The 12,009-nt window shown below is 38.7% G+C and overlaps 1 protein-coding gene across 1 annotated transcript in view; it reads right to left on the reverse strand.

Moving 5' to 3' along the window:
• Positions 1–4,597: 4,597 nt before the first annotated feature.
• The window catches only part of camk1b (calcium/calmodulin-dependent protein kinase Ib), a 41,193-nt gene continuing 33,781 nt past the window's right edge, over positions 4,598–12,009 (reverse strand). The window contains exons 4-12 of the mRNA XM_028575395.1: positions 11,496–11,570; positions 10,281–10,419; positions 10,004–10,130; positions 9,568–9,643; positions 9,280–9,392; positions 8,012–8,090; positions 7,361–7,448; positions 6,734–6,857; positions 4,598–6,189 (exon numbers count right to left, since the gene is read on the reverse strand). Of these exons, the coding sequence (XP_028431196.1) occupies positions 6,092–6,189; positions 6,734–6,857; positions 7,361–7,448; positions 8,012–8,090; positions 9,280–9,392; positions 9,568–9,643; positions 10,004–10,130; positions 10,281–10,419; positions 11,496–11,570 (919 nt within the window). The 3' untranslated portion in view covers positions 4,598–6,091. The remainder of the gene's footprint in view (positions 6,190–6,733; positions 6,858–7,360; positions 7,449–8,011; positions 8,091–9,279; positions 9,393–9,567; positions 9,644–10,003; positions 10,131–10,280; positions 10,420–11,495; positions 11,571–12,009) is intronic.

The following is a 12,009-nucleotide window of genomic DNA, read 5'->3' on the forward strand; positions in this document are numbered from 1 at the left end:
TGTGCACACAACACATTTGATTATTAAACTTTACCTCAACACTTTGACATAAGGTGAAACCTTGAATAGTCAGTCAATCAATCAATTTTATTTAATGAAGGTTTATTAAGAGTTTTTTTATTTGATTTGCCTATTTCTCAAAATATGCCTTTATAAACTCGCATACAGCTTGACCTACACCATCTTATCAGTTATCTTCATAATTATTGGAGTATACATTTGTGCCAGGTACAGTAGGTCACCTTGGATGGGAGTAACAAGAGTTCATGGACCTGTGAGACAGCAGTGCTCGTCAGAAAGCCACTGAGGCCAAAAGTGCTTTAGTTTTCAGCAATGTTGGTCTGTCGGTTGGTCCACCACTTTGGTCCAGATAGTATCATCTCTTCAACTACTGGAGGGATTGACATAGCATTTTGTAAATACATTTATGATGCCCAGAAAATGAATCCCCTGACTTTTCTTGACAAGCTGCACCATTAAATTGACATTGTGGTTTTAAGTAAAATGTCTTGAAAACCGACTTTGGCAATCCCCTGACTTTTCATCTAGCGCCATGATCAGGTCAAAATTCTAACTTGTCGGGGCGACCTCTAGCTCACCCAGTAAGAGCGTTTGCCCCATGTTGGCTGAGTCCTGCAGCGGTGCAGCGTTCGAGTCCGACCTGCTGCCCTTTGCTGCGTGTCATCCCCCATCTCTATCCTACTTTCATGTCTATCTACTTTCAAAAATAAAGGGAAAAACCCCAAAAAATAATCTTAAAAAAACAAACAAATTCTAACTTGTCCAATATAGTTTATGACTAAAAACCTGCTAAACTAAGGACATTCCCATCAGCATGAGGTGTACTGTTTAGTGCTACTTAATAAATGTTAGCATGCTAACACACTGAACTAATATGGTGGACATAACAAACATTATACCGATACTTCAGCATGTTAGCATTGGCATTGTGAGCATGTTAGCATGCTGACATTAACATTTAGTTGCAAACCCCAGTATGGCTTACTTAGGCATGATTTCTGCCAGAAATAAAGCTGAAATGTGTAAGCAAACAAGTTGGCAAATAAACAGTACCTCATTACAAGCTCAAACTTCTCATACAGCTCAACTGTATACTGCAGTCATATTGAGCGTATGCTAGCAATTTTGTGCCTTGTTCATTTCATAGCAGCCTATTCATGATGATTCTCGTCACTATAGGAATTTGCTTACAGTGTACGTTTGAAAAAGTTTTGAATTGCTGACACTGCTCAGATAAATCCACTATGCAAAAAGTTGTGAGTCAGTAATACCAGTGTTGTTCACTTTTGGCTTGTTTCTGTATCAAGTCTCTATTTCACATTCCATGCAAGCATGGACAACAGCACTCCAGATTCAGGATGGGAGGAGGATGCGCACAATCTTCATCAATGTGCTGATGCTTTCATACTGTAGGGGGAAATTAAACCCAGGCATAAAGTTATGTATGTTAGCTTAAAAAATGGACCCATCCTTGATTTAGTTGTACTGTTTTACACAGTGCCAAGTTTCACCCATGGCCATTTCGCTTAATTTTTTCCACTCTTCCACATCTAAACACCGCCTGCATCTTTCAGCACTCTATACCTTGTGATCCATGCAATTTATCTCCCATTATTTTGAACCAGTCCCTTGTTTCTGGTTTGACCGCGTCATTTTTACTCTGTCTGCTGTCTCCTGAATGAGGTCGACCACCAGACTCATGCTCTCGCTCAGTTCTCTGTCTCCTCCAGCGCAAATGATCCAGAGAGCCAAACCACAAGCCTCAATTACCCAGCATTCCTCGGAGAGGACGAGAGAGGCCTCATGTAGCAGACTATGAAATTAACATTCATGACAAACCTTTCAAGCCACAAAACTATTTCATGAGAGCAACAGTTGCAGAATTTCCCCATTGAGAAAAGTATCACTTCTATTGTATTATTATTATTATTATTGTTGTTGTTGTTGTTGTTGTTGTTGTTGTTATTATTATTATTATTATTATTATTATTATTATTATAACTTTTCTTACAGGTTTCTCGTTTCTGACAAAGGATGAGAGTAACTTTCAAAGAAATCTGACACGGTACGTTTATACCCTACAAGTTAAAACTACATTTGGTCAAAATGTAGACATTTATTTTACCATACTATATGTTCTTATGTCATATAAATATATAATTTCAGAGAAAACAGCATGTTTAATGCGCAGTTGCAATAGTCAACTACACAGCTAGCATTGGCTAAAGACAAAGCCACTGACCTTTCCCCACTAGCGGTCTCTTCCTGTAATTGAATACATTTTGGTAACTAACGTCTTGGTAATTTGTGTATTATCCTACATAAATAAGGCAGCAGCAAAATCCAGTCAAGACTAGAAACTGCTAAATTAGTCCTGCTAACCGGGTAACTAGCCTAGCTTAGTAGAGTAGAAGTTCAGCTGCTAACTCAGCTTTTGACTTAAGTGACATTCACAATTTGGTGTGGTTAAATCACTTGTATTTTAAATTGCACATGTATTATTGCTCATTCATTTATTAGATTTGTTTAAAAGTAATAATGTTAAATGGAAAGCTGAAAGGACAACTTTTGTTGGTTGAAAGTTGCTAATGTTTTTTAGTAAAGGTCATTATTACTTTTTGTTGTAAAATAATAAATAAATAAGATAAGATAAGGCATAACGACGGACATGCCATCCTATATATCTGTCAGGGCAGCACTGGTTGCATTATTTCCTGCTTAAGTGCAAAATAATACATTTGCTTAAAATAATTGTTTTCCAGAAATAAGCCTTGTGATTAAACGTTTTGGCATATTGTTAAAGATATATAGGACATGAAATATAAGCTTACAAAATGTCTTTTTATCTTTTACAAATGTAGTCAGACAGATTCATAATGCATAGCAGGGAATTTAATGTGCGTTTCATTCACAAATCTGTTTCAAGATCAAGTCACTGGCTTTCACACTGAGCAGTAATCACTTTTCAACAACCCATGATGCACTGCATCTATGTATACTTATTTTTACAGTCTATGGTGTATACAGCGCATACTGTGGCCCAAAACAGCATTTCTTAAAAGGCAACATATTTATTTAACAATGTTATCACACATTGGTCATTCTCTACAATAATTAGCAATCAAAGGAGAAACCTTCACACAAATCATTGAATTCTTTCTGGCTGATGCATTGTAAACTCCAGGAACGAAATGTATGTAGGCCTACAGTATGTTGTATCACTCCTGCTATTTGCCTGCCAAGGTGGTTGAGTGGTGAGGTAATGGGATTCTACTTGGTTATGTATTTCATTGTCATTTGTTTCATTGCACTGGAATGTAAAAATATTTAGTTTCCAGGTTTGTTGCCTCAGCAAAGAACAGCACAAGAACAAACATCCAGAGATTTCTCTTGTTATTTCTCTCGTTAGGTTCGCTGGTTCAATGCTCACTCACAGCGCTCAATTATAACAAAGTGAATTTAACAAAATTCTTTTACTTCTCTAATATATCTTTAGATTTTTTCCTACAAATAAGTTTTTCATTTAGGGTTTTTGGGAATCATTTTTGAGCACTTTTAGGATTGAGTGTGCTAAATCAAAAGGAGCTGGAGTATGTAAAAAACTTTGTACAGTATATTAATACAATAAAATGAATCATCAGTAGGCAAATTACAGGAGCTAAATTGGACTACAGGAGATTTATGACTGAATGTTTGTGGCTAAATGTCAAATTAGCTGAGTTGTTTTTATTATCAGAAGATTAATTGTGATATTGTCAGCCAACATGACAAGACTGAGGACAACAACCGCCACCATGCCTCAGCTTTCCTCTGCTTGTTTGGGTCTTTCTCTGTCACAGTAATTCATGAAGTACCAACAATTCACACTGAAAATCACAGAAATTTAAAAATCTTTTATCTACGCTTTACAGTTTGGAGTCACCACACTACAACGCCTATCCAATTAGGAATGCAGAATAAAGCTCAAAGACTTTGAAGCAGCACATTGAACTTGAAGAGAATTTTGAACTTGTTAGAAGAGTAAAACCTCTGACAAAATCTCTCATTTTAAAAGCACTCATCTCATGGCATCTGTTACATTATCACAAGAAGTGTACACACTACTCATTGTTGATCATGGGATTTGACAAATTCCAAGCTACATCATGCTAATCACATCAGTACCGAATGTGTATATGGTTGTATCAGAGAGAAAAAGAAAGGTTAATAAGAAAATGTGATCCTGTTAAGGACAGGACAATGCAATCAGAGGATGGATGAAGCTATGGTCGGTGGAAGATCTCAGCATCACTTTCACTGCCTTAGTGGAGATCTGTGAGCCATCTAGGGCAGTCCAAAATGAATTACAGAGGATTCGAACAAATATGCATTAAGCTCCTCTACATCTGATAGTCTGAGCACCATTCTCCTCTAAAGAATTTACATCGTAAAAGAGCAAACACTGCTATAAGTTTGTCTGTTTAAAAAAAAAAAAGAGTTGGATGAATGGAAAATGAATACAGAGTTTGTACCCTTCATGCACACACAAACATAAAAAACACCGGTGGACGTGCAGCATAGATGAAGCGAGTCAATCTGATGCGTATTCACACTTTTTAATCCAGGTTTCCTTTCTAAACAGGCTGCATGTTGAGGACTAAAGTCTGTAAAATAATGTAAAAAGAAAAGGATTGGAATGAGGGTACAATTACAGTACATGGTGACAGATGCATATCATATTTTGGTTGCAGTCTTTTTTTTTTTTGCATTCACACAACATACTTAATCCTACTAAATCAGCCTAGTCTCGAGTATGGCTAAGCACAATGATCAATGCTTTTCCTGGTTTGCAAATGCCGTTTTTTTTCATAAAATGTACTATAGGATTTGTGTTGAAATACATCAACACAGTTCCTTTATATGTGTTGATGTATTTGAGAGAGCTGGCAATATACTGATAATAATTCTGAAAAAACATGTGTTTGAAGGATTCTTTTTGAAAATAATCCTGATTAAGCTCTCCAGAAAGGCTTTAACAATATTATTGTTTCATATTGTAATGATGACTGCATTTTAAAGTTTAAAATGTGATACATACAAAATATGGAGTGACTGAAAGAGTCTATGCTTTGACAAAACATTTCAGAAGCTATCTGAAAATAAACTCATCATACTGTATATCCTAAAGGCACCTTAGACAAGATATATCCCTGTGCTCAAGTGGTTGAAGAGGTTGGGGTTGAAAAAAAAAAGAGAGAGGGAGAAGCCAAACCGCTGCATGGAAACACTATATCACCACAAGGAAGGCTAAATAGTCCATATATGGAGTTTTCATTGCATAAACTATTCTTACTGATTGTCTGAAAGCATGACTTAAAGACACAGAATGCAGATCTGAAAAAATGACAAGATTTGACTGAATTTCATTTCAAATACTGCAACGCATCAAAATGCTCTATGCCTTAGCAACTTTGCACGCAACACTCCATCATTTGCATTGTACTGTGATACTGCATTTCTGCAACAGGGTATATCTCTTAAGATAACAAAACATGCATGGGGAAACGCTGTCCTCATCATGCAGATATTGTCTCTGGATTTACACTCCACAGTAGGAGGTTAAAAAGACAACACAAATATATATTTATATATATATGTATAAAACAATAAACAAAAAAACAAAGAGACAGGCTGAACCAAAAATGAGTAAAAACAGTGTTCAATGAGCTCTGTCCTGCTTCAGCAAAAAACACCCCCCCCTGACATGCTGGTGGAGGGGGTGATCTTCCCCTCCTTCCTTTGTATCCTCTCCCCATTTTAACTCATCCCAAACTACCACCCCAGTCTGTAAAAGTAATCCTCCGGTGCATCATCATCATCATCATCAAGTCTCACTACTCCTCCTTTCATCCCATTTTAGGTCTTCCGTCTCAGCCTGGACAGACTTGCTCCCCCTGCAGGCGAGAGGTTGGAATGACGCTGTATTCCTAACCAGATAAGGGGGGAGATGGTACCTCCCGTTCCACCGAGGGGGTAAAATTTGGAAAGTCACTGGGATTGATTAGGCAAGTAAGTGGAGCAGGTGCAGGGATCACACCCTGCTGGTTGGGTGGCAGCGGTAGGTGCAGTTGGACAGGGGGTCAGCTCCGCTGTCGAGGTTCTGGGAGCATCCTCCCTCGCAACAAGCATCTGAGAGAGAAAGAGGACCTACTATCAGTACTGTAGCTGTTTGTCATTAAAGCCAATACATATGTTACACTAGAAATGACAACAGCTGCAGTCCATAGTCACGGATGTATTTTAGGGGTGTGAATCTTCACTGGTCTCACGATTCAATTCGATTACGATTATCCTGCAACGATTCCAATCGATAACACGATGCATGTCCCCCTCCTCAATATTATTATATATTGCAAATTCAAGCAGTCAGATATAGATGAACTCCCCTTTTTATTGGATCTGCTCTTAAAAAATAAAAGACACTTCCTGATTGGAGCAGAGTCTGAACACAGCAGACAACAGACAAAAGGCAACAAAAAAAAAAAAAAAAAAAAAGCAGAATCCGGAAAATCAACAAGTTACATCAGTAGCCAATAGTCAATTATGGTCTGTCACTGCATCGATGCAGAATCGTCCACATCCGCATTGCGATGCATTGATGCAATGATTCATTTCAACGCCCCTAATGTATTTACAGTGTGTGTGTGTGTGTGTGTGTGTGTGTAACTGGTACCTGCTCCTTCCTCAAGCAGATGAGTTTGGCACGGACTGGCCAGGGGGGGGTTGGGTCCCTCGTGGCTGGTGCCCAGCTGGAGACGCCTCATGTGACGGACCACTGCTGTGGCGTTGAATGCTTGCTGCAGAGGAAAAGACACAAATGCAATATAACCCAGAAAACTGTAGAATCTCATTCATCTGAAAACGAAAGACCAACCTCGACACGGACAGCTGCCTAAAGCAGTGGTTCCGGACATTTTTTTTCAGAAGAGGGTGCACGTCTGTGAGTTGTAACCAGTTTATTTAAAGAGTGTTTCATATTAGTAGTTTTTATAGGCCCCCGAGAGTTAAACTGTGCAGAGTACGGGCAAAGTTTGAAGAAAAGCATAAAAAAAAGAAAAAGAAAGTGAGGCACAATTTTGTCTCATTTTTGTTATCTTCTTGACCCCATGGATTCATTTAACAACCATTGAGGGGGTCCCAACCACCAGGTTTGAAACCACCGGCCTAAAGATTTTTGGCAGTCTCAAAACTTTACCATTTCTAGCTATTCTTCAGTTCAGACCAACAGTTGTTATTGTAGCTAAACTGTATTCTCTCCATGTACACTAAAAGGCAAAAAAAAACTGGAAGTCTGACTTACCTTCCACTTGCTCTTAGCAAAATTCTTCTTGATCTGAGCACTGACAGACTCGTGGATGTTCTTATCCAGAGCAGTATCCCCAGCAATCCTGACAAACAGAGGGGTAAGGAAACATAAGAGTGTGTTCCATGGATAAAAGTGACATGTACAGCCACAACCGGGATTAGTTAAAACCAGAGATGTATAGTAACAAAGTAGAACTACTTCACTACTGTACTTAAGTACTAAAAGGCTGTATCTGTACTCTACTAGAGTATTATTTTTTTTTCTCCTACTTCCACTTTTACTGCAGTACATATTTTCGATGACTTTAATACTTTCACTCCGATACACATTTTGTATGTGCTGCATCGTTACTCGTTAGGCTAAACATTTGAAATAATATAAACAATGATATTCAAACTTTTGACCGCTTTCTTTAATAACTAGATAACTCAATACTTGTACTTTTACTTTCTGTACTTGAGTAGTACATTTTAAAATAAACTACTTGCAATACTTAAGTACAAAAAATGAGCTTTTTTGATAGAGCATTTGTACTTTTACTCAAGTCTGGGTCTCTAGTACTTTATACATGTCTGGTTAAAATAGTAAATCACTGAAGTTGAAAGTATCAAGGTTTGAATCAGACGACAGAGGGAGGACCAGTACCAGGGGTGCTGCAGAGCCTGATCACAGGTGTAACGTGTGTTGGGATCTTTCTCCATCAGGTGGACTATAAAGTCTTTAGCTATAATGACAAAAAAGGATTTAAAATAAAAAAGTCAGAATTACAAAAGTTGCACCAGTTGCATTGATGTAATAACTGAAGTGCTGTCAACAACAGAAAACAAATCTTGAGGTAATTCCCATATGCCAGAAAATTGGCCGCTGCATCAATTGTATACTTTGTTCTAAATGTTGAAGAGATCCTCGCCCAGAGCAGGGAAAAGAGTCAGGACTGGGGGATACATAAATAAACATGGGATCATTGCTTTTGCTTGTGGGCTTGTAGGCAGCATATGAATGGGCCGTCCTGCCAGGAGTTATCAAGAGATCGCTGAAAAACAGCAAAAGCTAATCCACAACCTAGATAACATAGATTCTGCCATATTTCCTTTAGTCAGCAGAGATACTAGCAGAAGTGTTTCTCTGGTCGCTATGGCAATGTGCGTTACAAGTGTGTCCAATCTCGGGGGGGAGATTCTGAAGGGGGGGGCAGCTGAGTTAAAATATCAACAATCTTTGCGCAGTATCACTTACTGCACCTTTAAGGTGCAGGAGAGGACTTTGTTTAAACATGTTTTAGATTATTTGTTGTTACTGTGAAGATTTTCATCCAATTTCAGTATTTATCAAGGCAATATTTTGCAAAGATTATTGTACTAGAAAATATTTCAGCTCCCTGAAAAAAAAGATCTAATTTCAGCTAAAGTGACTGTAATTTTGTTGCATTAATAAAGTTTCCTATTCCTTTCTGACATTTATGCAATTTTATATTCAATGTTATTTTCAGGGTTGTTTTTATGACTGGAAGATGCAATTACTGAATCCCATAAAGTGGCTGACCTCTCTGACCTATGTGATAAAGTAAGGAGTTAAGCAAGGAGGGAGGATAATGGTTTTAGGCCACTTCTAAATAGATCAAGAGGAATTCAGTAGGTTTGGGCACTAGGAAAGATTCAAGGCAGAGCCAGGACAGTTTCTAAGCTAACTTGAGGTCAGGGGAAGCTGTTGACAAAAAGATGTTCTGGGTGGTTTAATAATTGTTTCCCCGGTGACCTTTAATAGATTATGCACCTGGAAAAATAACACATCTAAAGAACTTAATGCACACTTGGAGATCTACACATTCAAAGAGATATATAGACGTGTTTGATGTGTCTCTCCGAAAAATCTGCCTTAACTTAAAGGGAAAAATAGCTTGATAATTACTGTACCTGAATCAGAGATATCATCCCAGTAAGGAGAATCAAACTCGTATTCTGCCTTCAGGATCTGTTCGAATAGTTTGGAATCATTCTCGTGGTAGAACGGAGGGTAACCACACAACCTGACACACAGGAGAGCACAGATGTCATGTTTTTCTACTAGAAGCATCCCAGGAGGTTAAAATGACAATCACTGCAGTTATAAAAGCAGTCAGCAAGGAGATGATTATAACTGCATCAATGACTATAATACCTCAATCTATCCAGTGTCAGGCTCGGTTCAAAAAGCGTACTTACAGAATATAGGCTATGACACCAATAGACCAGCAATCCACTGCTTTACTGTAGGGTTTCTGAGCCAACACTTCAGGGGCTGAAAGAACAAAACAAGGTTATACACGAGCATTAGCAAGACAGATGTTTAACAATGTGTGACACATGTTCAGCAGCATTAGTATGTTAAAAAGGGATTCATTTTCTAGTTGAGCATGTGAGTAAAGCTAGAGTGTGACCGTGGTGGCAAAAATTATTGACAAAAATTAAACTGGTAAAATGATTCCTGACTTTGAATATCTATATGAGCTTCTTATTAGCTGTAGATGGTGTTAAATGAAAGATTTTGCATTGCAGTACCAGTTGGATATTGGCATTGTGCGAATATTGCACGATACAGTGTTCCCTGCCATTGGGAATTCACTGGATTCATTCGAAGCAGAGTCTCTGACTTCTTTACCAACATATCCAGGTGTTCCACACGCTGTCGACATCACACTGCCAGAGCCCTCAATCTTAGACAGACCAAAGTCACTGATCATGATCTTGGAGTCTTCATCCATGCTGTAGTACAGCAGATTCTCTGGCTGCGACGAGGAGGGACGAAACCAAAACCAGAAATGAAAGATGATGACAGAGTACCATCGCACAAATCATGCAAACTTTTTCCTGAACACACAAAAAAATTATCATATGGAGGCTAACTTTCCATTAATATCTGTGGCCCGAGTACTGACCTTGAGGTCACGGTGCACAATGCCCATGTCGTGGAGGTATTTGACGGCATCAAGAATCTGCTGAATGAGCTTACTGGCATCTTTCTCCGTGTAGAAGCCCTTCTCTATGATACGATCAAAGAGTTCCCCGCCAGATACCCTAGAAACAGTAGGAGGGATCCAATCATGAAAGAGAAGAAAAGCTTGTGGAATATATAGTACAGTATGGAGACAACAACCACACAAATCAGACTGGACTGGAAATAATGGAAGGAGCCCACTGATTGGCCGAGAGAGCCATAGATTTTAGCCACATTTCCTTGTTTTATTTAACCTTTATTTAACCAGGTAGGCCTTTAGCCAGGTAGGTCTTGATGGTTGCAATGGAGGAATAGTGAGATAAAGTCTGAAAGTGTAAAAATACATGGTATAAACATATTATTTTGAAAGTATTTGTGACCAAGACAAACTGTCAGAGTGTGAGAGAGAACGTGCATGAGGGAAATATAAAACAGGGACTAATCTGAACAAGGAAACTTGTTCATTTGTTCAAAGTTGTAAATAACTGCTATAAGACGCTGTATGAAATGAGTGAAAAAAGGTCCACTGTGGTGTGAATGAAACCACAGACAGTGTGATGATGTCTGCTTGACGTTAGACTTAGAAGCCACTAGATGGAGACTTCACTCTGTCTACAGATGATGTGAAGACGTTTGTTTGAGCCTCCAGGAGAAGCAACCTTTTAACAGAAGATCAGAACTGTGGGAGTCTGGTCGTGAGCATTCAAGTGTTAACATATTGTTTTGACGAAGGACAAATTCCAACGAAAAGGACAATTTCCCACTCATCCTTTCTCTTGATAAATGTACACCCTCCCTCTCTGCCTCTGTCTTTTATGTCTATGATTTGCCATTGAGTGTGATTAATGCATAAATAATTAATTTTTTTCTGGAGCCTCACAGTTAACAGTGCTTCTGATTCTAATCTGTTCTCTCTCTTGTTCTCTCTCTCTCTCTCTCTCTCTCTCTCTCTGACATTTCAGTAGTTGAGGTGGGTGGGAGGCTGACAGGCTGCAGGTGTGAGGGCAAACTCCCCACTGGTGTTCATGAGTAGGCATAGTACAATGTTGCGTGTGTGTGTGTTACAGGGTGCAATTAATGGCATGTGACATGCAGTGTGCGTGGGAGAGAGTTTGAAACCCACATCACACAAACCCACACACATGTAAATACTCACAGTTGCATGATAAGGTAGAGGTGTGATTTACTTTCAAATATCTCTTCCAGAGATACAATGTTGGCGTGTTTGATCCTGTGAAGAAGGTGAGAAGAAAAATAAGGCAAGATGTTCTTATAATATTAATAATCCTACTAGTCATTCTGTTGTCAACTCTGTGCTCTGCTGCCCCTTGAGACCCGTGGGTGCGGTGATAGGGGTAAAATGATGACTCACCGGATTGAGATTGGTATGGTAACGGTGTGTATCATAACTGTATTACACTTTAATAGGCACACTTGTACATTCTGATGCAATTCCATGTAACAGCTCTGGCATAAATTCTACCATTACAAAGGTTGCAAAAACTGAGCATGATAGGAATCATACAGTAAAAGTAGACTTTATGGTAGAACAGTTGAATCGGATTGCATTTGGTTGTACAGATGTACCTAATAAAGTGGCCACTAAGTGTGTACATGTACAAATGTATTTGTTATTACCCTGTTCCCGCCTTGTGACAACTTTAATACTC

The sequence above is a fragment of the Perca flavescens genome, chromosome 4 (assembly GCF_004354835.1).
Source record: "Perca flavescens isolate YP-PL-M2 chromosome 4, PFLA_1.0, whole genome shotgun sequence".
NCBI classification, from domain to species: domain Eukaryota; kingdom Metazoa; phylum Chordata; class Actinopteri; order Perciformes; family Percidae; genus Perca; species Perca flavescens.